The 27,803-nt window shown below is 41.1% G+C and overlaps 1 protein-coding gene across 4 annotated transcripts in view; it reads left to right on the forward strand.

The window, feature by feature from the left end:
* Positions 1 to 27,803, forward strand: part of TRIO (trio Rho guanine nucleotide exchange factor) — a 269,887-nt gene that overhangs the window by 78,185 nt on the left and 163,899 nt on the right. For all 4 annotated transcript variants that reach the window (XM_042461739.1, XM_042461740.1, XM_042461737.1 and 1 more), the window contains exons 3-6: positions 4,150 to 4,264; positions 6,520 to 6,712; positions 10,431 to 10,943; positions 20,946 to 21,068. In XM_042461739.1, coding sequence (XP_042317673.1) covers positions 4,150 to 4,264; positions 6,520 to 6,712; positions 10,431 to 10,943; positions 20,946 to 21,068 — 944 coding nt within the window. The remainder of the gene's footprint in view (positions 1 to 4,149; positions 4,265 to 6,519; positions 6,713 to 10,430; positions 10,944 to 20,945; positions 21,069 to 27,803) is intronic.

Here is a 27,803-nt window from a genome sequence, read left to right on the forward strand (position 1 = left end):
GCTTGTTGACAGTTCTCCCTCTTCATCCTCTGACTTTGGTCTAAAGATGTCTGCGCACTCTTTTAAAAAGTGCACTGAATGTGGGACGAATATCCCAGCACTCGACGGACACTCCTTGTACCTCTTTTGTCTGGGCAAGGGCCACGTTCTGCTACATGCCCTCATTGTATGGCCTTCACATCTCAGGCCAGGAAAAATAGGGAGATGTTCCTCAGATCCATGCTCTACAGGCAAATCCTGAAGCCTCCCTCCATATTTAGAGCCTCTGCCAAGGCTACCGCCACCAAGGGCAAGCTCTGATCTTTGGCTTCAGGGGTCCCTGCCAAGGCTATTGCTGACGAGGGCAATACCCCTTCGTCTTCTCCGAGAGTCCTTGCCAAGGCTACTGCTGACGAGGGCAAACCCTCTTCGAAAGTTTCTGGGTTACCGACCCCAGACAAACAAAGGTCCATGGACCAGGATGTGGCTGGCCACCCATCCTCACCAAAGAGGAAGAAAGCCCTGAACATTGATGTTCTCCATGCAGACTCCCAGGCTCTTGACCCGATTGATGAGAGGGTTTGTGACAAAGTCCCAACTCCAACCTCTATTGACTTTCTGCCATCCATGTCCAAAATTGCAAAGAGCTCTTGGCTCCTTTTGTCTTTGGCCCAGCCTTCCATCAAGAAACTTGACAATCTCTACCACATCACAACCTTGAAAGAGACTTGGTTGTTTGAACATCCTCGCCCAAATTTGGCAATTGTGGAAGCCTCCCAAGTCCACTCAGCCCCAAAGACAGCTCTCACCCCCAACGACAAGGAGGGTCGTAAGCTTGACACCATGACACAGAAATCCTATGCCTCCACAGTCTTGGACCTTAAGATCCAGAAGTACTCAGCATGTATGGCTGCCTACCAACAACAGCTTTGGGAGAAGGCTCTTCCCTTATATGAATACCTCCCTGAGGACAAGAGACAGACAGCCATGGTCATCCATGCAGAAGCCCATGCACTGGCTTTGCACCAGATCTCGGCGGCCCAACATTCAGCTGACTGTGCTTCCTGACAACTCTCGGGTGCCCTGGCCCTCCGACGTCATGCCTGGCTAAGGTCTTCGGACCTAACGCCTCAAGGCAAACAGGCCATCGAAGAGCTTCCCGTTGACGCTACGGGACTTTTCCATAAGGAAACTGATGAGAAGTTGGACTTCAAGAACAACATGAAGAACACAGGCCGTAAATATGGTATGTCTTCTTCCTCGACTTCTCGCCCTCCGTTCTGTCAATGCCGTTTGAGATGGCAAAGACCTCCCTACCACCACCCCCCAACCAGGGTAGATCCAACCAGTCTTCAGACTATCATGAACAACGCTTCCCTCCCCAGAAGCAAGGGAAACGCCAACAACAACAAAAATACAAGCAACTCTTCCATAAGAAGGATGCAGAACAAGGCAAATGCCGCTTCTGAAGCTCCCCAGTGCACTTCGTTTTTCCAACTCCCTTTGGGGACCACCTGGCCCACTTCTACCACTCTTGGGCCTCCTTAACATCCGAATCCTAGGTGTTTTCCATTGCCTGTAGGGGTTATGCCCTGGAGTTCCAATCTTCTCCCCCAAGGGGTATCATTCTCACCACTCCCCTCTCAGACACCCTTCTCAATAAAGTGCACTCCCTTCTTCAGAAAGGGGCCATTGAGCCCATCCCTCCATCCCGGACCCGACATTGCCTTTTCTCTCGATACTTCATTGTCTCAAAAGCCACAGGCGGCCTTCATCCCATCCTGGACTTGCATATTCTCAACTCTTTTATTGCCTATAGATGTTTCTGCATGGTAACCTTGGCCTCCATCTTGCCTCTCCTGCAGGAGTCAGATTGGTTCACCACCTTGGATCTTTGGGACACCTATTTCCACATCAGCATCCAAGAGGACCACCTACTTGCCTTTTCCGTTGGTCCCGACTGTTTTCGGTACCAAGTACTGCCATTCCAGATCCCCCCGTGGAAGGGGAATTCCACATATGCTCATGCCTCATTGAAGGCATTGCATGCACCATAGGTTTAATTGTCACACGACTTCAGCGTAAGCTTGAAGGCACATATAGTGCGCCTGCATATGCCGTGGGTGCATTATATTGTTTTTCCTTTTTCAAATGTGACACGCCTTTTTCAAACTAACTCTGCAAAATAAGAAAGAGCAAGAGAAAGGGGGGAAATTCCTGGTCTGTCATTCAGTTACTCTGTTGTGGGAAGTGGGATGGATGGGCCAGATTGACCAAAACAATTCCTCTAAAGTGAGCTGGAAAACTGTCCTAGGAGAGAATAATAAACCCTTACTAGATTACTGGTGAGATTCATTTTTGCTCCTTGCTTCAGTATAGGGGCTCTAAGTCTCCAATCAACACAAGATATATTTCCACATTATTTTAAGTGACAAAACAGTACTGCTATTAATGATAGGTGTCCCTTCCCAGGCTGAATCTTTTCTATAGAATTAATGCAGTTTCAAACCACTTTGACTGTATTTAACCACAAATGACAAATCATAGGATTCCACAGGATGGAGCTATGACTGATAAAGTAATGTCAAACTGCATTAATTCTGCAGCGTTGCAGCAGCCTTAGTCACATCTTAAATTAAGAGCATCATCACAGGTCAGAGATTTCCTTGTACACTTACAGCAGGAAGCAGAGCACAAGGACAGTGATCCTGTTGGGATTTGCCTTTGGCTTGTGAGTGCAAGGGACTTGGAATGACAATGGGCATCATCTTGCCATGTGAAGTTTTGTGTGCCCCTTTTTACATCTCAAAGAGAGCCAGATAAAATTTGGAGATGGAAGAGCCATGGAAAAAGTCTAATGAGGTCATAGTGGATCCTGACTGCTTTGCCTCTCAAGCTGTGCCTGCAGCTGACTTTGCCATGTGTTCACAGGGCTGCTCAGTGTTTTGTTAGCTTTCTTGATGCCACAGTTTCTCTTTTTTTCTCATTCTTCCCAAGTACCCAGATAGCAGTATGAGAAAACACAAAATAGTTGGTCCTCTCATGCTAAGGAGGCCTGGAACTACTGCCATTGTAGAGCTTGGAGAATTTACTTTTTTGGACTCTCAGAATCCCCAGCCAACATAGTAATTTAAAAAATTGAAAGCTCTGCCATTACCACTTGGCATGCCACTTGGGAATAGCATGGAGCCTGTTATAAGCCCTTTGAGGCCAGGATTCCCCCTCCCCCATACTGGCTTCAGAGTGCAATCCTATAGTATTTTGTGATAGTCATGTTGGGTAGTGAATGGTAATTTAAAGCCTTTTGCCCCAGCTTTTATAAGTTGCAGGAGAATTGTGGTGATTTGATAGTAGTTGTGTTATTAATGCTGTACACAGCACCATAAGGCTACAAGATATTTTGCAGCAGTGCTTCTCAAGCTACGTGGTGTAGTGGACTGGTTGCTTTTCCCTCACTGTGTCACTGGATGTCTTGGAAGACCTGGATTCTGGTTTCCCTTCAGCTGTGAAAGCCTATGGGGATTGGACATGACATTCTTTTAGCCTAATATGCCTTCTGGTGTTCAGATTACAAAATAATTCTGGGAATGAGTTTTTGGACAAAGATTGGGATGCAGATGTGATCAGATGAATTTAAAATGCTTGCTTGTGTACTTCAAGTGTATTCAGCATGATTTTTCTCATCAGAAAAAAAGGTCCTCAGCTGCATCCATACTGCAGAAATAATCCAATTTGGCAACCACTTTAGCTGCCATGGCTCAATGGTATGGAGTTATAGGATTTGTAGTTTGTTGTAGTACCAGAACTCTCTGACAGATAAGACTAAATGTCTCATAAAACTACAGTTCCCATAATTTTATAGCATTGATCCATAGCAGTTAAAGTGATGTCAAACTGGATTATTTTTGCAGTGTGGATGCAGCCCTCATTAACTTTGTCCCACAGAAATAAGGCTTTAGTTTTATAGATCTTAAAATGTACTGGTGACCCCTTTTCATTGATCTAAAGCCACACTTGTTAGGAAAGGATGTGCATAAATACCAAGCTTCCTCCTCAGATACATACTGTCAGTTGGCAACCCCCTTGGGGCAGAATCTCTTATCACCACTGTGCACCACAGGCTGCAAAACCATTGGCACTCAATGTTTCTTTTCTTTCTTTCTTTTTCAGGTGGAAGAGATAAGCGAGGAGGCCCTATTCTAACATTTCCAGCTCGCAGCAATCATGATAGAATACGACAGGAGGACCTTAGGAGGCTCATTTCATACCTAGCTTGTATTCCTAGGTAAGGGCATCTTTTTAGATACTGTTATTTGAAGCTGTGGGGTTTTTTTGCATTGCTGTGCCAAAGCAGAAAAAGCTCAAAGGGAGTTTATACCTTTGTGAGTTCATACCAAGTTCATGTCCCTGTAACCTTCCGTTTGTTTAAAGAGAAAGTAACTTAGCAACCAAGTGCACTGCTCTAGTGAATTCAGAATTTTAAAACTAATGTTTAAGTCATAGATTTGGAGTAACATTATTTTCTTGACCTTATCCACTCAAATGATGAGGGAGTTATAATCAACGAAAGTATGTATTCCAAACTTATTATGGTTAAGAGGAATGCCAAGGGAATTGTGTGGAATGCATCCAAATTCTGAATCTGTACTGCTGATTGTCCTAACACAGTGCTTACTTAAAGGCCAATTTTTCAATAATATAAAGAATCAAGTGTAATTACTAGTACTCCTGAACTGTATGGTTCTAGTTTGTGTGTCTCACTGGTTCCCCATCCAGAACCAAAACAAAAGAACCCTTTCTCCACATAGTAAAATAACCTGTCAGCCTAGCTTTTTACTTGACATGGTTTGAATGTCTGTCTGTCTGTCTGTCGGTGGCATTTGTGTGCATTTGTACTGAACTGTGCAACCTCACACCTAATTCCTGAAATGGTACGGGCCAAGATAAGTGTAACCATTTTGGTTCAGGGGATTATATGTGAAAGAACCTGGCCAAGGAAGAAATTAGTGTACAAAGGGAGAAAGTGGTGTTTACAAAACATTATACATGAAACTACAGATTACAAGTGCCAAGTGATGACTTTGGCCAACAGTTTAGCTGCTTGGCAAACATGCCCCTCCTGGTTCACATTGGGTGGAAGCTTATTCTACCAAAAGTGCCAGGTTCACAATAGAGTACATGAGCAGCTAAGCATTAACTCCAGAGTAAAGTTTACACCTTATACATGGTATAAAATATGGCATTACAGGAGTGTTTTTGGACAGAGATGTAGCTCACTTCTAAGCTGGCTACTTCTCCTCCAGTTGGTTAGAATAATATTGAGTCAAGTGTGGATTTTCTCTTCAGGGCCAACTGGCCCAAACTTGTCCAATTAGGAATTGCAGGAGCTTTCTTAAAGATTCGATGTAGGCAGAATACTAGGTTGCATTTGGGAATAGGCAGGCTTTTTAACTGAAGGTTTTTACTTAAATAGATAGGAGTTAGGAGTTGGTAGGAGTTAGAGAGAAGGAATGAAGTGGTAAAGATCAGAAGAAACATCAAAACTAGAAGTGATTTCATGTCCATTTAGGGTTTTGTTTTTGGTGATGGTGGGGGAGGAAAGATATAGTGTGTTGTCCCTTCTTTTAATGCAAAATCACTTATTCTGCAGGCTTCTGGGGTGGACACTGGCCTTTAAAATATTTAGAATGATTTTATTTATTTATTTTTGAGTGGGATGGGTGCCAACTTCCACTCTATGGGCTCACCTGCCACTGAAATTCTGAAACTTCTGGAAACTGATGGGTTTTTGCTGATCAGATTTGATATCAGAAGGAATGCTGGCAAAACAAGTGTTATCTAAATTGGGGACAGCAGGCCCACAATGGGACCTTTCCTCCAAATAAAAATTCTGCCCTTCAATATTTTCCTTCAGTCCTCAAATTTCTAGCATTACAGCAACTTAAAATTTCAATTGAGCATTTATAAATACAGTATGGGCATCCAAAGAAAAGGGGAAGGCAGAGTTGCCAAAGGAAAGCAAACAGAGAAAATATATGAATTTGAAAGAATTTGCCATAGAGGCAAACTAAGTGGAAGGCTGGGGATTCTAAAATTCTGGGGGTACCTGTCTTGTGGATTGAGACACCATTAAGATGCCCTGGCAGCTTAGCTTCTAGTTGGTTGGGTGATTTATTTAATTCATGTATTTCCTGCCATAGCTAAAATGTTATCTTAAAGTGGTGTGATGTCCCACTTAGCCAAGAGGACACAATTTTGAATGTTTCCACCAAGTACCTGGGGCATAAATCCTATTATGCAGTTCAGAACTATGCTTTCAGTTGTGTTCACACATATGTATTTCATGTAGGATGAGGCCCTACACTGGTGCCTGATTCTACCAAGTTCTTTAAATTTCTGGACAGATTTCATCCTTCTGCAGGTAAAACTCATACTGGGCTAACAGATGAGAAGGAGAACAAAATTGGCAAGTGGAATAGCGCATGTTGGCTCTTGTGACAATGCTTGCTTCTTTTAACTGCTGTTTTCTTTGCCTTCTAGTGAAGAAGTGTGTAAACGAGGTTTCACAGTCATTGTAGATATGCGTGGATCTAAATGGGACTCTATAAAGCCACTTTTGAAGATCCTACAGGAATCCTTTCCCTGTTGCATCCATGTTGCACTGATAATCAAGCCAGACAACTTTTGGCAGAAACAGCGGACTAACTTCGGCAGCTCCAAGTTTGAATTTGAGGTATCTGGTCATAAGAAAGTTGGACCCCCCCCTCCCCCAATATTGCATTTATAACCAGAAGTGGAACCTGCCTCTTAAACACTGTTCCAGAGTTTTTGCAGAAATATTACTTGGTCACATCAACAAATAATCTTGTTTTCATTATCATAAGAGTTGTTGTTTTGGGGGGGGAAACAGCTTTATATCCCAATAATGTTGAGGAGATTGTAAGAACATGGCTGCAGCAATGCCAGTGAAAGGGTAATGGACTACGAGACCACAGAAGTCTCTTAAGAGGCCGTGAAGGACCACACATGATCTCACCAATAAATACGCACATATGTAAAAAATACATTCATTCATACATACATACATACAGTTTCCCCCAAATGCTTCCAAGGAGGTATTAAGGAATTTTAACTATGTTTTTGGTTTTAAAAAAGTATCTCTTGGGCATAAATTGGCTCAGGGGCCCTCAGAATGTGGTGGAAATGCAAAATATAAAAACAGGTTTAAAACATTAGGCATACTCCAGTGTACCTCATGTCACTGGCAGTGTGCACCAATCAGGGAATCTGCTCATGGTGACATAAATGTGCTTCCCTTAAATGGAACGGGGCAGGATCAAAACCACAGTGATAAGGACATGCCATAAGATATACATTTGCATCACAACACACACAACACACAACCTCTCCTCCCAAAGTCCATATGATCCCACTGCTGCTATTACTGGGGCATCTCTTCTGCCATGGTGTTTGTGAATTATTCTGGAATAGTAGTGGTTGGGATCGAGTGCCTTTCTTTTGCCACCAAAGAGCATATAGAAAGGTGGGAAGGAGTATTCCCATGAATGGGAAACAGTGTCCTGTTAATGGAAGGGAAGAGCATGTGGGTGATACTGTTAGATGAATACACTGCTTTCACACATAGTAAAGGGAGCATGTGGGGAGAGATGGGAGATGTTCTGCTTTGTATCGCTTGTCATCCCTTTCTTTTCTGTTTTTTTAACTATATGGAGAGGGGTAGAATTGCCTTTGTTATAGGGATATTTGTGCCAAGAGTCCTGAGGCTGGCTGACTGTAAAAGTAGTGAGGAAAAAAGTTATAGCAATATGCTCTTGAGCTGGTTCTAAGGACCATTTTGCACTGATTGTGAAAATGCCTCACCCCCTTTTAAACACATAATATACTGTTTACATGCAATACATCTTTTACCATGGATTCTACCAACAGCATTCTCACTTGTGGGGACAGCATGGATCTTGAAAGCTCCATAACATGTGCTTTGTCATCTGCAGTCAGAGCATGGGAAAGTAGCTTTTGGAGTCTATGCCTTCCACTTTTTTGCCATGATAGCTGGTGGGGGGGCAGTTCTGTGAGATACTCCAACACAATATCTTTTCTATGCTGACAATATACAGTGGTACCCCGGGATACGAAATGCGCGGGTTACGAAATTTCCGGGATACGAAAAAGTCAGATTGGCAAAAACTGTTTCGGGTTACGAAAGATTTTTCGGGTTACGAAAATTTTCGGGCGCGAAATTCAAATGCTATAGGCTTCCAGCGCTAACGGAAAGCTATTTTCGGGTTACGAAATTTCCGCGTTACGAAGGGAATGGCGGAACGAATTAATTTCGTAACCCGAGGTACCACTGTAATAATAATAATAATAATAATAATGTTTATTTATATACCGCTTTTCCAAATTAGATCAAAGCGGTGTACAACAGGAAGTACAATACAAAGTCAAAATAAAACATAACAGGCCTCTCTCCCCCTCAAGATGGTGGTCGGAAGGAGGGCTTTTTCTTCCTTCAGGCAGGCAGTTGGAGCTAGCCTGCCTCTCTCCCCCCAAGATGGTGGCTGAAGGGAGGGCTTGTCTTCTTCAAGCAGGCAGTTGGAGCTAGCCTGCTTCTCTCCCCTCAATTAATTAAGTTCTCCCTATATAGGACTTACTCATGGGTGGTGAGGTCAGTTATAGCATGCCCTCTGCTGTGTCATGAGAAAATTAGAAAAGCTGGTGATACTGAGTGAGCTGCTATTTCTTAAAACCTTTTCCATTGAAGTCTATGAGACATAACGTTATGCTAGTTGTGTTAATAATGTAAAGTTGCAGATTGTGAGGCATGGCTAAAGAGGCTGTCTATTTATTTATTTGTTTATTTAAAGTCTTTCTTCTCTCAAGTCACAAGGGCACCTGTGGTGCTGAGAGAATAAAAACCAATTAATACAGAGATAAAATCATTTTTAAAACATGTTGAAATACTCTTTAAATGCCTAAAAGAATTCTGAAAACAATCCTAAACTGTGTACACAGGGAGGAAAAGAAATATTCCCACTCTATTCCAACATTGATCTGTTGAGAGAACACACAGGGCCAGTCTGTGCTCCAGAGCAATTCTCTGTAGTAAAAAGATTCCCTGTTTGCCCCAAATCAGGCCAGAAAATCCAGATAATCCCCTGGGTGTATGGAGTGCATGCTGGTGTGAGGACAGGATGAGGAGCATTGTCAGGCAGGTGGAAGAGGTCAGGAGGAGTCACCCTGGATTGTGTGAGACGCTGACCCAGGGGAGTGTGGAGATAGTGCTGCTTGTATTGCCCAAATGTGGGTGCCAGTTGTGCAGGCAACTTGTCCTCACAAATCCAGAATCCCTAACAGTAAGTAAGTGTTTCCCATCAGTGCAGACACCCCTAGAATCCAGTTTTAAAATGCAGTACAGTTGGCCCTTCTTATACATGGATTCAAGCATACACGGTTTGAAAATGTTCCAAAAAAGTACAGTATAAGTTTCAAATATCAAACCTTGATTTTCTATTTTTGATAAGGGACACCATTTTGCTATGTCATTATATTTAATGGGACTTGAGCATACATGGATTTTGTTATACACAGGTGATCTTGGAACCAAATCCCAGCATATAACAAGGATCTACTGTACTTATTTGGTTCTCTGTTCTGCTCAGCGTATCATGCCATTTCCCTCCATTTTATATTTTCTACCAGCCTGTGTTGGGGATTCTTTCTGAATATTTGGGTACAACATATCCTACATTCCACTGGCATAGTGACGCTATTTAGAATTTTGATTTTGGCCAGTCTTAGGTTTTTCAGCCGAGGAGAAGGTGACTTCTGGCTCTTTTTCCTATAGGAAAAAATGCTTTTCCTGGACCTAAATTACCCCCAGAGAGTGTCAGAAAGATAGTGAAATTTTCCCCTTTTCATCCTTATGGGGTTGTAACGGATGTAAGGCCCTCAAAGATCCCCTGGAGGGCCAATGTGGTCCCCTTGTCCTGAACTGTTGTTTACCTAAACAAATGAACCTCGATTGTGTTTCTACAATATTTGTTCCTATGGCCTTTTTCATCCAGCTCATCTTAGGTTATTGTTCCATACTTTTGTTCCTTTGCACATGCAATGCTTCTTTTTCCTTTGAAATTAGATAGTAACATAACCATTATACTGGTACAAGGAGAATCCATAATACCATTGCAAGCAGAATGCCAGATTTGTGAATGCGAGACAGGTTCAAATCTCTTATCTAGTCATAGTTCATTAGATGAACTTAAATTAACCTGATTGATTTGGAAGGTTTTGTTAGGATTGCATAGGAAGAACTTATTTTGTGTTGTGATTATTATCTTATATATTCTCTCTCTGACATTGTAGTTCCTCTCAGTGTTGGACTTTAAATATGTTACATTGTGTGACTGACATTTCTCTTTGCTGCTTTTTAGACAAACATGGTGTCTCTGGAAGGCCTTACCAAAGTTGTTGACCCGTCTCAGTTAACTCCTGAATTTGATGGCTGCTTGGAATATAACCATGAGGAATGGATAGAAATCAGAGTTGCCTTTGAGGATTACATTAGCAATGCTACACACATGCTTTCTAGGCTGGAGGAGCTACAGGATATATTGGCCAAAAAGGATTTGCCTCAGGACTTGGAGGCAGCTAGGAGTATGATTGAAGAGCATTCACAGCTAAAGAAGAAGGTCATCAAAGCCCCTATTGAGGACCTGGACTTGGAAGGGCAAAAGCTGTTGCAGAGGATACAGAGCAGCGAGACATTCCCCAAAAAGAACTCTGGCTCTGGAAATGCAGACCTACAGAATCTCTTGCCGAAAGTATCCACTATGTTGGACAGGCTGCACTCGACGCGGCAGCATCTGCATCAGATGTGGCATGTGCGGAAGTTGAAATTGGACCAATGCTTTCAGCTCAGGCTGTTTGAACAAGATGCAGAAAAGGTAAAGGGGGGACATTTGTATCTAGCAGTGGTGGCTATCTTTTAAGCTAAAGGGGGCATATGTGTTAGTACCCAGTTGTACCATGCTATGGAGAACTGCCTGAACATCAAGGGTCTATAGTTTTGTTTCCTTTCAAGAGCTGAGGATTTAATGTGAGTGTCTTTCTGGGCCTAACCATCTACACTTGAGAAAGAGGTGGCTGCTTCACCTGCAGGAGGAAGTGACTTCAACGTGGACCCACAATGCTGGTGTGGAGAGTTACAGCCTAGAACCCCTCTGGGGTTCCTAGAATGCAATCAGTAGGCCATTTCTATTTAAAGCCATGCTAAAAAATTTGAAATGCTTATCTCTCCTGCCCCCTGTCATTTTTTTCTGTTAATGAAGGAATGGCATGTGCAATTTTTGTTTCTAGTACACTGGTACCCCGGGTTACGAAATTAATTCGTTCCGCCGCCGCTTTCGTAACCCGGAATACTTCGTAAGCCGAATAGCCCATAGGCGCTAATGGGGAAAAGCCGCGATTTCGTGCGAAAAAGCGCCGAAAAGCACCAAAAATTTTTTCGTAACCCGAAATAACCTTCGTAACCCGGAACAATTATTTTCAATGGATTTTTTTCGTAACCCGGAAATTTCGTAACGTGAGTATTTCGTATCCCGGGGTACCAGTGTACTGTATTTTTACAATTAAATCTTACAACAGTCAAGGAGACATAATCCAGGTTTAATTGATGGTAGCCCAGGATGTTTCTGTAGATTTGAGAGTAAGTCCCAATGACCCTAGCACATTCTGATTTTTAAATAAGCATAGGCGCGTTACAGACCGCCCCTTTGAGGCGGCCTGTAGGCATTGCTTTCCCTGCCGGATCGGGGCCTCAGCTGTCAGAGCGGCAGTCTCTGAGGCCCCAATCCACCGCTTTCCAGGCTGCGGGGAAGCAGCAAAAGGCCACTTCCCCGCGGTGTCCTTGGGGCATGAAGCCCCAAGGACACTCGACGGCGGTGGGGACGTGGAGAAAGGGGCCACTCGGCCCCTTTCTCATTTGCGTCGCTGGCGCAGCCATGTAGAGGCTGCGCCAGTGACGCAAATCCTGGAAGGAGCTCTGAAATGGAGCTCCTTCCGGGGTTGCGGAAAGGGCGCCTCAGGCGCCCTCGCACAGCCCCACTACATCACTTCCGTGCCATCCCGTTTGGAGGCGGCGCAGTCGTGACGTAGTCATGGCGGTGCCGGTGTGTATAGGGCGCTGCCATTTTCTACACGCTCTGCGCGTATTAGGGTTAGGAGCATCAAGAAGTGACATCCCTTTCTAACCCTAGTACACGCAGAGCGTGTACTTTGTGCCTGCCTGTAACGGGCCGTACATAAATTCAGAGATTGTTTTGGTGGCTTTTTTTTTTTTTTGCCACAACTCTTTCTAATGCAAACAATCCAACAATTTAGGGAATTAATCACAAGCACAAACAAGTTTTCAGCCAGTTTCCTTTCATGTTCTAATTCAATCCAAAACAGAGCAGACCCAACAAAATCACAGCCTGCTCACCGTTTTTAATGCAGTGTGGCTATCTAACAAAATTTCAGATGCTTTCCCTTTCCAAGAGGGCTCCTTTGATATATTCAACTAGCTCAGACCTATCTGCAGCTCCCGCTCCCACTACTGAATTAGCATATACAAGCAATTGTAAACTCATATGAACATCTTTGACATATCTCTGAAAAACATAACATGCCATCACCCAGTCCTCTCAACCAAAGTGACCGCTAGGGAGGGATTGCCCATTTGTTGCTCCTTTTAAGCAACCTCCAACTGTGATGAGCCCAGAATATATGGCCCTTCAACATTGCCAAGAGCACCCTCTTGTTCCTCTGAAGTCAGCCCTGGATGCTGTCTCTCCCTTCGTGTTGGTTCCTACTGACAGAAGGGCCAGATGGATGAGATGGTCATAGGTCACAGCTCAGCCTGTATGTTCTAATTTTTTGCTTTTTGAAGTTATTTCTTCTGTAAGCTTAAAATATTTGTGGCCTAAATACCCTAGCAACACCAGATCTACTCTGATCTTGGAATCCAAGCCAGGTCAGCCCTAATTAGTATTTGGATGGGAGACCAGTAAGGACTGTAGGCTGTATTTCAGAGGAAGGAACTGGCAAACCACCTTGCCTAAGAAAACCCTGTGAAATTCATTAGATCACCATAGGCCAACAGGCAACCTGAAGCAAAAAAATGGATGTACAGGGTGAGTATCCCTTATCCAGAAATCTGAAATACTCCAAAATGGTCTGTGTGGGTAGCTGAGATAGTGACACTTTTTCTTTCTGATGGTTCAGTGTACACAGACTTAGTTTCATGCACAAAATTAACAATAGTGTGTATAAAATTACCGTCAGGCTATGTGTATAAGGTGTATATGAAAAAAATGAATTTTGTGTATAGACATGTTTCCCATCCCCAAGGTTTTTTTCATAATATGCATATCATACATATGCAGGTATTCCAGAACCTGAAAAAAATCCGAAATCCAAAACACACATGATTCCGGATATTTTGGATGAGGGGTACTCAACCTTTATTCATCACTCCCCAGGCTAGGTTGTTGAAGAGTAATTATATTAATGAACTCATGCAATCAAAGATTAGGCTTGTGCCCTGAAACTGTTTAGTCTTCTATGCTGGTAACTCCACTAAACCTGGGTGGAGCAACTTCCTGATGTAGAATGGGGGAGCATGGAACACCCCCACCTATCCAGTCTTTGGAACCAGTACCCTTGCTGAAAATTGGTGGGTTCCATTGTAGTTCCTTTTACTGCTGCAGTTGCCACTGGAATGTGGTGGCGCTTGCAGCTCCCTGTGGTATAGGAAGATGCTATAACTCTCCAGTAGAGCCCTGCAAACATACAGGCTGCTTTGTGAATCACTACTAATTTGGACAGCATGTTTGTATCCATGGGGATACATGAGGAGGGGTGCACAATAGCTAGGATGGATATTTGAAGCTGATAGCCTTTATTTTAAGGATTGTTGTTAATAGTAAAGGTTTACTACTATGAAGGTGGGAGCGTTTCCATGATATCCCCTAGTGTCAATTGAATTTGAGCCTTCCCCCCCCCCCCAATATCTTACTTGTTCACTATTTTCTTTTACTCAGATTTTCTAGAGGTAGAAATTGAAAACATGAATGAGTTACACATCTTCACTTCAGTCATTGCATCAACCAAAGGCAGTGGTAGTAATAAAGAGTTTGTGGAGACATTTAGACTCCCCAGTACCTTTAGCACACACCGTTTAACTCTTTAAGTACATACTCTCTTAACAAAATCACATTAAACAACAGTATCAACAAAACCACAAGGCTTAGCCACTTGAATCTTTGTGGAGCATTTGAGGACTTTGTAAAAACTGTAAATCTTCACTCCAAATGCATGTGAAAGGGTTAAAGGTAATGATTCCCTAAGAAGAGCTGCTTGCTTGAGGACCAGATCTTAAATAAGAAAGTGATTTCCCTTTTGATTTGTATTCAGCTGGGTGAGCCTGAGGTCAGCACTGTGGGCATTTAATGTCCTCTGGCAGGGATTTCCCTTTATATAAAATGCCCAGAGACTATAATGTATTTCCTTCAATCTTTCAGTTTAGCAGGATTTTTGCCCAGGTCCAGAGTCCAAAAGCTCCAGGTGGGTGTCTTACCTGTTATGCAGCCTAACACAGGCAAGAGATTTTGGCTTAGAATGCACATCCATCTAACATTCCTTAAAAGCAGGAGAGATCCTCACAAGATTTTGGACTAACAGAGACTGGGAAGAGGCAAATGGAAATGTGAGATTCCTCATCTTTGCCAATAACAACAGGAGATGATAACATGACTAAGAGCCAATTCTGACATCATATTTTTCCTCTGTAGCTGAATAACCATGGAGGATTAAATGTATATAAAAAGTTTTGAGAATGGAAAATTCATGTGGAAACTGCTCTGTTCTCATTCTAAATGAAAGCATGTGTTTGTACTGTTGTGTTAATACTGTATTGCAGTTTTACCTAAATAGTTAGAGTGCTTTTCATTTTTAAAAAGTAAGAAGCATCTTGTGGCACCTTAACTGTCAGATTAGTAATGGCCTAAGCTTTTGTGGACTACTCCATGCCCCCAGCTACAGCTAACCCCAAGGGAATCATTCTTAAAGTGACACATTTGCAGTGAACTTACTTGACCCAGTCATGTGTCCTATAGTGATGGCATAGATCAACTTGAGCTGTACTTAGTACAACGTAATGAACGTTCTGTACCAACACTTGCATTTGATCGCATATAGTAGTTCATCCTTTCCTGTTTGTTATTTGTTATTAGGAACATCTAAACCATTTAACTTTGTCTCACCTTCAACTGTGTTTTTGTGCAAACTTTTTGCAGTGGACTTTGCTTCTCTGTTTGTTTTTTGGTGTTTTTTTTTTTAAATCCTTAGGGATAATGCTCAATTCCACAATAATTTGTAATTGGACTTGAAATAATAGGACACGGTCAATAGCTCAGTTACAAGACAAATCTGACCTCTGTGAAGAGTAGATCTGGAGACATATTTGGGGTCATAATGCCTCATATTTGAGGCTAGTCTTATATGTAGCAGAGGTTTATATTCCAAATAAAAGAAATATGAACTTGAATGACATTTCTAATTCTCTTTTAATGGGTATGGCCATTTGAATATGGGTTTTGCTGCAGTGTCTCCTCTAAATTTAGGAGATCCTTTTTAAAGAAAGGGGGATTAGCCCACTTTGAAACAAATCTGTTTTGTGTAATAGTGTACATCAGGTTCTGCCTATGTTGTGTGTAGCATTTCCTCTTCTCCACGTAAATGACAGGCTTACAGGCCCCAAGCCACAATTGAGCAGGTTACTGCATATAATTGCTACCATGTTGGTCTAAACAGTGTGCTCTGAATTCAGAGAGCATATATGTATGTATATATGTATGTATGTTCCCTTTTCTGCTGCACGTTGGATAGGAAGGCAAGTTTTGTTGTTGGCATTCATAAGAATCACATGCACATTAAAATATCCATGGGTATCTGTTGCACACCTGCTCTGCACTGCATGTGAACAGATCAGATCAGGCAACCTGGATCAGTCCTTTCTACCTGCAAGTACTTGCTTAGGTCTGTATGTGCACATGAGGTGTTCGTATGTAATCTTCTTTCATAGATATTTAAGGTTTCTGCAGGGTCAGGGCAATACTGAATAACAAAGCATCCTTGAATAATGAAGCATCATTTAAATTGAAGTTGGCAAATGAAGCAACTAACTATCTGACACTTAAAATTAAAAGCACATCAAAAATCTATAAACACTATGTCACTTTGGTAGGGGGCTCTGACTCGTGTGGAGTCTTCTTCTGGACAGTGTAACCTCTGTAGAATTGTTGAATTGCTTAGCATTTAATGCACAATGTGAAAACTTTTCCTTGTTCTCAGTCAACATTAGGCTGCACATGGCAGCTCTTGGCCATCCCAAAAAAGTGCTGCTGAAACAAGTGTTTTTACTTTTTTTTCTAAATTTGACTTGAATAGGGAAAATCCCTTTGAAATATGGGCTCCCTCCACCTCAGTTGCCACTGAAATTTGGTGCTTCATTTGGTTACCAACCTTTGGCAATAGATATGTGAGACAGTATGATGGGTTCAGAGCAGGATGGGGGCAAAACCCCAAAAAGTTGCTCACCTGTCTTCTAAAAAAACTGCTATCTTAATGTTTCTTAAGGGGCCCTGTTTTTATTGTATTGTACTGGTTTTATGTTGTACACCGCCCTGATCACGGGAAGGGCGGTATAAAAATAAAATTTTTATTATTATTATTATTATTCAAAAAGACAGACAAAATATCCCTCTTTGCCCTAGTCTAGTTCTGCCTGGAATTCACACTAAGTTTTCAGGTCTTCTTTCTGGATCAATACATTTCTGAGCTGCATGAACACTTTTTCTAGCAGAGTCTTTCCCCTTTGACGTTTTCTTTGGTCCAGGTATTGTTTGACAATTTGTACCATCTCAGAGCTACCCTAGATCTGCTCTTGTAAAATCTATACACGTCGACCACATGGGACAATCCCATATTTCTCTGGCATCACATCATGGCAGTGTTATTGCGTATAGGTCATTCAAAAAATCAGAAGGCCCTTTTGAGATCACAAGAGGAAACCTGCAGTGAGAAAGTGAGACAGTGTCTCTAGGCTGGCCTTAAATGATACGAGTTAAGGAGTTATGATTAATCAGCTATGATTGTTCACTTCACCTCTGACTGGGTGGTTTAATTCAAGTCCAGATGAGTGTTCTGTGTTGTGGAGTTTTTGTATGTGTTGATTAGGCCTGAATGTAAAATTATAAAAAAGGAGCTTGTGCTGAGGATGAAGCAGATACTAAACGAGAAGAACCAGCTGAGACAACATAATTAGATATTTTATAGAACTCCGTAAAATTGCAGCTGTACAATCCAAATTATACTACTGACAAAAGAACAAGCAAACAAACATCACTGATGCCTAGTTAATAACTGATTTTTTTTTTTGCACAACCTTGTTTAGATGGCAAAATCTCCCTTCCCCTCCCTCCATTCGAACTAACCATGTAACTGTTTCACATTGATTATTTTTCCTCACATTTCTAGGCCATCAGAGCAGCATTCAGTGAATGGTTAACAATTTAAAACAAAGATGAATGCATAAGAGTACTATGCACACAGATGGCATTGTAAAACTGGCTTGTGGAGCAAGTGGCAACATCAAATGTTTGCTGGGAAAGACACATCTAGAATTCTAAGGCAATGCACTAAAGCATTTATGGGGGCTGAGGGCTATTTTTTTTAGCTTGGTCAAATGTTTGAGGCATACCCTTTTGTTCTTTTTGTTTTTAAAAGGGATTTCTGTAAAAAAAATACATAAATATTATTTTTATGTATGTAAAATAGGAGCTATTGTGGTATTGTGGTGTGAGAGGACTCTGGGAAACCAGTTTTCATATATCCATTGTGTCATGAAAACCGACTGGTGGGCTTGAGCAAGTCACACACTTTGAGCCCAAGAAGAAGGCAAAGGCAAATCTTTGAATAAATGTTTCCAAGAAAATCTTAGGAGATAGTCTCTATAATTCAAACAAATGCAAAGCAGACTACAATTGGCTGAAGTCAATTAAAATAAATTCTTCATTAAACATTACTAAATTGATTAAATTTTCTGCCCCTCATTATTGAATGTATACCATATATACCTGTGTACAAGTCGACCTCATGCATAAGTTGAGGAAAGGTTTCAGGGTCAAAATCATGGATTTTGATATGACTCATGGATAAGTCGAGTGTAAAACTTAGAGGGCTATATCAAAGGAAGGAAAGGAGAAAATACCACTTCCGTCTCTCCTTCTCCTTCTCTGGACCTCTCCCAACCACAAACACTGATTCCCAGGTGCTGGAGGAGAGATTTTAACATCAGATTGAGATGGGAAGTAAGGAAGAGAACCCTTTCAGATTGGACTGGGAACACACACACACACACACACACACACAGAGAGAGAGAGAGAGAGAGAGAGATCAGGCTTGCTTGTTTCAGGACCTTTCTAAGTAGTATTAGTGTATTGACCCATATATATGTGTGTGTGTGTGTGTGTGTGTGTGTGTGTGTGTGTGTGTGTCGACCCAGGATTTTTTGGGGTGAATGTCTTTTTTAGTTGCATCAAAATGCAAAGTAGTAGATATGGTTTGAACTGTCCCTTCAATAATGCTATGTTGAGCAGTATCATTGCCCATACTTTATGTATTAGAAATGACTTCCTATAGCATTTTCAATGCCTTACAGTGCTGCACAATGTTTATCTTTATACTGGTTTCTGAGATATCTCAGAAATGTGACATCCAATAAGTTTACCTTCTTTGCTTTGAGATAGGAACTGATTGTTCCAGCTGCTGTTGGTAATTTCCTGAATTGATGTTAGTACTGTCCTGAATTAACTTAGTGCATGGTGATAATAGTACTTCCTAGCTGACTATTATTATTTTTATTATTATTATAGTTTATTTTATAGCGTTATAAATGTACACAGTGTTGTACATACAAACAATAAAATCAATAATAAAATCTGCCAATGGCGTACAATCTACAAAATACATATAAAACAATAGGTAATAATATAAAATAGAATTGGTTAAAATAAGCAGGCAACAATTAAACAGCAACATCAACTGTCCAATAAAAAATCAGGTAGATAATCACACAGTGCCTGGGAACGCTTCCCTGAACAAGATAGTCTTCAACTCAGATTTAAAGATGGTCAAAGTACTCATGACCCATATTCGTGGGGAAAGAAGCTCCCTGTTTGGTAATACAGACTGAGTATCTCTTATCTAGAATTCCAAAATTCAAATTACTCCAAAATCCAAAACTTTTTGAGTTACAGCACAAGTAGCATAGTACATACCTGTACTGTATTTGTAAGGCTGGAAAGAGATGTGAGTATCTGAGAAATGGCAGGAATTTCTCCTGCCATTTCACAGGTCATCAGTCTCTCTCCAGCCTCATTATGTATATGCAAGTAGAGGCAAATCCAAAATATGGAACACTTCTGCTCCCAAGCATTTATGTATGTAAAATAGGAGCCATTGTGGTGTGAGAGGACTCTGGGAAACCAGGTTTCAGATATCCATTGTGTCATGGTTACTGAATCTGTAGTGCATTTTTAGTGTATTCTTCTCTCTCTCTCTCTCTCTCTCTCTCTTTCTCCTTATCTATAATATTTCACAGTTGCCTTCTGTTTCATTCAGTTTGCTGCCCCCCCCCCCCGGCCCTTTCCACCCCATTGCTAATCTTCAGATATAATTTCAGTTGTTCCTGGTTCAAGCAAGCATACCTTGGGCACGCAGTGCGTTCTTACCTTTAATCCGAGCTGCAGAAAGGTTGAACTGGTTAATGTACCTCTAACGTCTATCTTGATGGTTGCATCTGCCTTATTCGGCCATTAATAAGCATTTTTGGAATGCGATGCTTTTACAAATGTGCACCCATTGGATGAATGCTCCTTATTGCTTTTGCTTTTCTGTTTTTTACTCCAGCTCTGTCATACTATCCCACAGCAGTTTCTAGTTGGCCAGCTAGTTGCTATCTGTGTTATCCTTTGGAAGATATTGATGATGTGAAAGGTCCAATTCCTTTCTTTATAGAAGCTCCCCAATCTTGCCAGAGGTGACTAGGCAGGACGTTGTTTACAACATATCTTGGGAAGTTATATTGTAAAACTAGTTTGTTTTGTAATTCTAAGCACTCTTTCCCATTAATTTGTTAGCATTAACACTGCATACCATTTTTAAAAAGTAGCTTTCTGTTTTAAATTGTTATTTCCTCTTATAGTGCACCCGCGTCATAGGCGGGTGCATTAGACGCTGTTTTCAGCTTATGCTGAAAGCATCAGCGGAAGAAGCGGTGGCATGTGCCGGAAGAAACAATGGCACACGCAGGTGCCGCCACCCTGCACCGCCGCAAGCGCAAGCCCCATTACTTGTAATAGGGCTTGAGCATACGTGCTTTTTCTTTTACGCGGGGTGGAGGGTCCGGAACAGATCCCAGTGTAAAAGAAGGGCGCACTGTACTTTCATTGTAACTTAAAACAAACCCTTAATGGTATTAAAAAGATAAAATTCCATTCAAAATCCCTTTACCTTTCAAAGTAATTAGATAGTAAGTAGAAAATGTTACTTGTTATTACTGCATCCCAAGAATTATGTAGTTATGTCACTTTTGTGATATACTTGTGTCACATTTGAAATACAACTTCATTATGCCTTTGTTGTCACAAAAGAATAACATATTACTTTAACCACTGTTTTTGTAACTCAAACTCTGGTTCACAGGACCAGTTCAATTGGCTGTGTGTCATTGAAAAGCTTTGGTGAAATCATGATCAATTTTAGAAAATCCTTTGTTTGTAAACATGCAAATGTTTTGAGTCTTCTGTTCCGTCCTGTGATGATCATTAATCCCTGCTTTCTCTTAGATGTTCGACTGGATCACACACAATAAAGGCCTGTTTTTGAACAGCTACACGGAGATTGGAGCCAGTCATCCTCATGCCATGGAGCTCCAGACACAGCACAATCATTTTGCTATGAACTGTATGGTAAGAATCTTTGGAACTTCTAACTTCAGTAATTGGCACACACCACATTCTTTACAGTGCAGAAACCGTATACTGTTCTGAACCAATGTGTTGCTCTCCTCAATATATTACCCATAAATGATAAAATCTAGTCTACGTAAATAAGGTCAGTGAAAGGTAAGGGTTAGGGGGCTGTGTCTAGTATTGCTTGGCTTACGTTATGCCGGGCTTTCTAGTAGGGCTCCAAAAGTAGAATATCATTGTTGCTGTTGTTAATGTAGGGTATAAGTATGCAGAGCCTTTTGCAAACTACAAGAGAACAGGTTCTTATTCAGACGGCAGAGCCTGGAAAAAGTTACTTTTTGGACAACATGTAGGTATGCCGGCTAAGGATCCTGAGAATTAATCTCTCCAAAGGAACTTTTTCTGAGCTCTGCCACTACCAAAAGGTTTATAATCTGTCCTTCAACACAAGGAGATAATAGAGAAAAGTGAAGGTAAACTGGGAAAGGAGTATGTGTCCTACTTCTTTGCAGGCTTACTTACAGTAGTGTGTGGGGACTAGGAAATTGTGCCAAAGGCTAATGCGTCAGTCTTGTGACCTCTATGCAGGCTAACATATCTGGACGCTTTCCAAGTTCAGCAGGAGTTGGAGGCCTAATTCTTATGTATATCTTCAGCATAGGGGCCTTGAATTGCTGGGCAGAAACAAAACACGAATACAAATATCCCATAAATTGCTGAAACATTTTAGTTTACAAAACCCTCTTCTCATACAGCTGTCTTTACATATGACCAGGGGAAGTAACAGCCAGATATTTTTCTGTGGACCCAGCAAAAGAAGAATAAACTACATGGAGCCTAAATTGTGATGTTGATGGCATTTAATAGCACTATACTGCTAAAACCAAGCCAGATTCACCCTGGTCTTCGTTTGAATCTGTTTTGAGTTTCTCAATGTGCATGATAAATTAAATAATTTTTCAACACCCATGACATCCACTACTTGCTGACAGTTCTGAGGACAGTTTGAAATGGATAAATATATAGTGATCTTAAGTTTCTTATAGCTTTTAAGGTCTTATACTTTTTGGCATCACTTTTGGTTTCAGATTTATAGTTCAAATGTGACCTAGTTCAAGATAAATTTTGGACTTCCTAGTTTTACTTAGTAGTTCTGTTCAGAAGCCTGTGAGGGCTGGCCTGCCATCAGAAGGCACTAATTATTGAAGTTAATTAGCATCTTGGACAGTATAAGCAGAGGACAGGAATTGAATTAAAATGGAAACAAATACTGACTTGTTTGAAGAGATCATTCTAGGTGAGTGTTATGTGACAGGAATACATTCAGCTTGTACTTCTGGCATTCTTTGCTTATGCATAAATCATGCAACCACTAAGAGTCTAGTTATCAGAGGCTAGCTGGCACAATATAGTTTCACATGCCCAGGAATTTTGTAGCTAATAGATAGAAAGACAGGTATATTCATCTGTCTAGCAGGCCACACTAAGGTTTCTTAAACATGAGACCTATATCTGATTTGGGCTGTTATTTAGACATTGAGACCTGCTGCCAAAGATGTAACTAGGCTGCATGAGAGCCAGTGTGGTTTAGCAGTGAAAGTATTAGACTTGGAAACTGTGTTCAAGTCCCCAGAGCCATACAGGCTGCTTTAAATTACAAAGGATAGGCAAGATATAAATGTAACTAACAATTGTCAAAAGTAGTAATGATTTCTTGGGAAACCAAGGTTTTCAACAAGAATGCTCTAAGTAAGAAAAAAAGAGGAGGAACAGTTGCTGCTACTGATCTAGGAGCAATCACTATAGGTAGACTTACAGTAGTACAATTGTAGTAGCACAGTTTCAAAAAGTGGCACTGCTTTGAATATGCCACATTATCCAATGATATGTCACTGACTCCTAGATCTTGGATAGAACCCAAATCCTTGCTGATCCAAATTTCCAATCAGATATTGTGTATACAGTATATGAATGTGAATCAGCAGAGTCCTTCAGGATGTGGTCTTCAGACTGGAAAAGATTGGCCACATAAATGTATCCAACCATGCTTGTATACAAAAGTGTCATGTCACAGGCTCTTCTCACAAGGACCTTCACTTGTTTTTCGCAGGGATACATGATGCCATAATTCCTATCCCCCTATCGGTTTTTTGTGCCTGTATTTGTTTTCCTTTACCCAAACAGCAGCATGGAAGACCATTTAGTTCAAGAAGGTGTAGCTCCACCCCATCCTAGTTTGATGTTGGCCCCTTGCAGCCAGTGGAAGGAAACTAAATAGATAAATGTAGACTATCAAAATATGACTTCCCAGTGACGCATCTTCATTGGCCAGCACATTTTACTTACTTACTTACTTACTTATTTCCTCCCTCCTCATACATGGAGGTAGGGAACAAGAATGGATTAACAAATACACAACATCAGTTAAAAACACAACATATCGATTTAAAATAACAAATAAGACACATACATATTAAAACAGTCCACATTTTGAAATTCATCATTTAAAATTCACCATTTAAAAACCATTTGGATTGGCCTGCCAGAAGAGACTGGTCTTCAATTCTGTTTTAAATTCGGACACCATATTCAGCTGTCAAATCTCTGCCACCAGGTCAGTCTAGGGGTAGTTGAAGAAAAAGTCCTCTGGTTGACAGTTGCCAACCTAGTCCTGGCTGACTAGAGTAAATGTCCCCCCGAGGACCTGAGTGTACAGGATATGGGAGGAAGCAATCCCATAAGTAACCTCAAACATAATCAAATATAAATATATATTTCATTACAAACTTGTGTGTGGTTGCTCAGATGGAATTCAGGAGGCCCTAACTTCCATAACTACATGGCAGTAACCCAAGCCAGACCATGCAGTTTTTCTTGATGGAGGCATGGAAAGCATCTTCTGTTGCAAGTATGGGTAATATGTCACCCTTCTAATGTTGAATTACAAGTTTTATCACACAGTGGGTCCTTGGTATCCACTGGGGTTTGGTTCCAGGACCCCCCATGGATATCAAAATCTTAAGGATGCTCACCCCCATTAAATACAATGGCTAGTAAAATGGTGTCCCTTATATATAATGTCAAAATCAAGGTTTACTTTTTGGAAGATAGATAGATAGATAGAGCATATTTTCAAGCTGTGGATAGTTGAATTCATGGATAAAGAGTCCATGAATACATAGAGCCAAATGTACTTGTCCATTTGGCTGCTGGTGAAAGTTGGAAACCAACATCTGAAGAGTCAAAAGTTCCCCATATCTGTTATATGGGCAATGAGATTTTAATGCCTTTCCTGCCTCTGGGACAATTATTTTCTTCTTCATTTCCTTTGACTATTTATAGGGCCTATATTTAGGGTGCATGTAGTCATCATTCAACGTAAATTTCCATGGAACCACTCTGTGACACAAAGTAACAATAAAATCAGTTGAAGAACTGAAGGCCTGAAATTATTCTCCATCCCCCTCTATTTGATATTTTTTTTAGTTCTGATATTCCTTTTTAATTCAGAAACCTGTCACCGGAGACTGATTTAATAAGCTGTTTTTACGCCCGCCAAAGTTCTTTTTGATGTTGCAACAAACAAGAGGCACACTGTTAACAGTCTGTGTTGATTAGATGGGTCCAAGGTGCAGTGTGGTTCATTCCCATTCCTCTCTTCCCCCTCCCTTTTTGATCAAACAAGCAAATGCAGACTTTTACTCAGGCTGTGTATTTTTTCCGTCCTTCTAAAGCAGGTGGAAGAGGGGTTAAAGAAAGCAATATTGGCACAGTGTCTTGGCACTTGTTGGGCAGTGCAAAAACGATGCATTGAGAGTCAGTGTGGTGCAGTGGTTCGAACATTGGACTATGACTCTTTAGATCCTTGCTCTGCCATGGCAACGCACTGGGTGAATTTGGACAAGTCCCACTCTCTCAACCTTAGATAAAGGTCCTCTGAATAAATACCTCCAAGAAAATCTGATGATAGATTTGTCTTGGGATCGCCATAAGTTGACACACAACAAGTCTGTTACAACTGCTCATAACTGATTAGTGAGTTATGTTTATATGTTAAATATACACACACCTAAAATATTTGTAAGGAACACAGGAAGACAATGTATATTGAACTGGATCATTGGCTAATCTAGCTCAGTACTGTATGCACCACCTTTCCCCAGCCTGATGATTCCCAGCTGTTATAGATCACAACTTTCATCACCCCAGTCAGGGGGTGACTGCATGACCACTAGTCATGCTGGCTTGGAACAATGGGAGCTATAGTACCGCAAATCTAGAAGACCAGATTGAGAGAGGCTGTTTAAGATAGACAAGTAACAGCGATCATTGGGGATCAAATCTACCACCTCCAGATGCAAAGCATGTGCTCTGCCACATCATTAAGTCAATAACACAGTAAAAGTGTGGAGGGTTCTGTTTATACCATAGTGTACAACAGAATGGCATATACTCACACTTTGGACAGACTGTGCAAAGATTTTGCTTATTAATGCCCAAAAGTTTGATCACCATTGTAGCTCAAGAACTTTTTTTTCCCATCACACATTTTCCCCAACATCAAGAAGTAGCATTTTTACTCTTAGTGTGTAGTAGTTACCTGTAGGCTGTAAAGACAACACAGTTTTAGCATTTTTGGATGCTCATATTCTTGTATTTCCTACGGACTAAACCTATCTGTGTAGGAGGTAGATACAGTGCCACCTAGTGATGTTGATGTAATTTCCTGTTTTAGACCACTGACTTGTAATGCTTTACAAATCCAATGTTGTTTTCTTGAAATTTTTCTGGACGTCAAAAATGGAAAACAGAAGTCAGTGGATGTGAATTTTTATTTTATTTTATTTTAAATATGGCTGATCTTTTGTCCAACCGAGAATACTTTCTCCATTATACCTGAGCAAGCTGCCCCAAAGAAAATAGCATATTGAGTGAAAGCACTGTAAGCTAGCCTAGTTTTCTATATGCAGGGGTTTTAAATAAATAAATAAGCACAGTGCTGTTATGAGCACCTACCATCATCTGGAATGAAACAGTCCAAACAGAGGTTTACAATTTAAGCAGGAGGTACAGATTATTTTATGTTATGTGAGGAATATGGTGGCATAATGGTCCACTACTTGGGCCATAAGTGATTTGTGGTTTTTGTTTTGTTTTTCAAAATTGCCATTCTTATTTTATTTTTTATTTTTTTGGTAGAATAAAATTTCTACTGGATGCTTTGAAATTAAGGGAATTTTTAGCTTAATGTCATAGTCAATAAGTGTGCAGTACACTGCTCTCCCACTTGTGTTTATGACCCCCAGCCACTGAGAACAAATGTCGGTGGCCACATTATTCACCCAAGGGGTTTGTTTGGAAGCAAGGCATGCAGAAACACAATTTTGCTTTAAAACAAGGCATACATTCTCATGCATCTTGTTTTGGAAAGAATTTCTGGGCCTTTTCATTGGTGTGACCCTCTGATGGATTCAGGAAGGAGCAATGTGACACACCCTGGTATACTGTAATGGATAGAATTTTGCCTGTGGAGAGTCTCTGTCAGGAAAGGTAATGTTGTTCAACTGTAAGTAGTTACTCAGAATGATGCCAGCTACCGCAGGGAACAGACTGCCCTCTCTTGTTAAGTTCAGATGTGTTGCTGACTTCAGAAGGTGGTGTTTAGGGCACCCAGGGTGCAGTTCACGCTGCTTATTTTGACTTTTAACTGACTGGAATTATTTTGACATGGCATGTTTGAAAGATGCGCTTCTCCCTTGTGTTGCTTTCCAATTCATAATCTGCCAAAATAATCCTGCATACGCCCTGTGCCAGGATAGAACAGCAGAAGTGAGCAAGGTGCCAGTTAATAAGGCTTCACAACTGGGATGGGATGGAGACAAGTGTTGTCATAGTTTTCATTTTTGTTGCTTACTAGAGATTTAATGAAAACTTAGCTTGAGAGCAGAGGTGGGCAATTTTGGAAAGTTTAGGGGCCAGTTTTTGGCCTGTGGAGTGCTCTGCAGGCTCCACTAGATCAGAAAATATGGCTGCATCTGTACTGCAGGAATAATGCAGTTTGACACCTCTTTAACTTACATGGCTCAATGCTGTGGAATCCTAGGATTTGTTGTGGCACCAGAGTTCACTGACAGAGTTGGCTAAATGTCACACAAAACTACAAATCCCAGAATTCCATAGCACTGAGCCATGACAGTTAAAGCTGTGTTGAACTGCATTATTTCTGCAGTACAGATAGAGCCTAAGGACATCTCAAGGTTTATTAGAGGTTTACTTCCTATTTTGATCAAAGGACATATTGAATGCTTTGGGGAGAGGGGGTGGGAGGCAAACCTGCTTCCAGGCCAAATCACCATTTAGAGGGGCTTCTAATAGTGGGAAGCATTATTTTTAATTTTATTTTTTATTATTTATTTTTCATTTAGATGACATGTAGCCAGTGGGTCATACATATCCCTCCTGTGCTTTAGAGTACTGTCCATGCAAGTTTAGACTTTTGTACTAGGCCTCACATTCAGCATCCTAGAAGTCTCTGCTTGTATTGTTTTTAATGGAAGTATGGACTCTGCAAGAATTCCAAGCTCTTTAATTTGCATGGCATTTGCCCAAGATAGCTCACATTTATAGTTATAATACTGTGTTGATATGAGCAAGATTGGGATGTATTCCTTTTTCTCTTTGGGATCTTTGAGTTTAACACACTTAACATTCTTGTCTAACATATTTGTCTCC

This window comes from Sceloporus undulatus, chromosome 4, assembly GCF_019175285.1.
Source record: "Sceloporus undulatus isolate JIND9_A2432 ecotype Alabama chromosome 4, SceUnd_v1.1, whole genome shotgun sequence".
NCBI classification, from domain to species: domain Eukaryota; kingdom Metazoa; phylum Chordata; class Lepidosauria; order Squamata; family Phrynosomatidae; genus Sceloporus; species Sceloporus undulatus.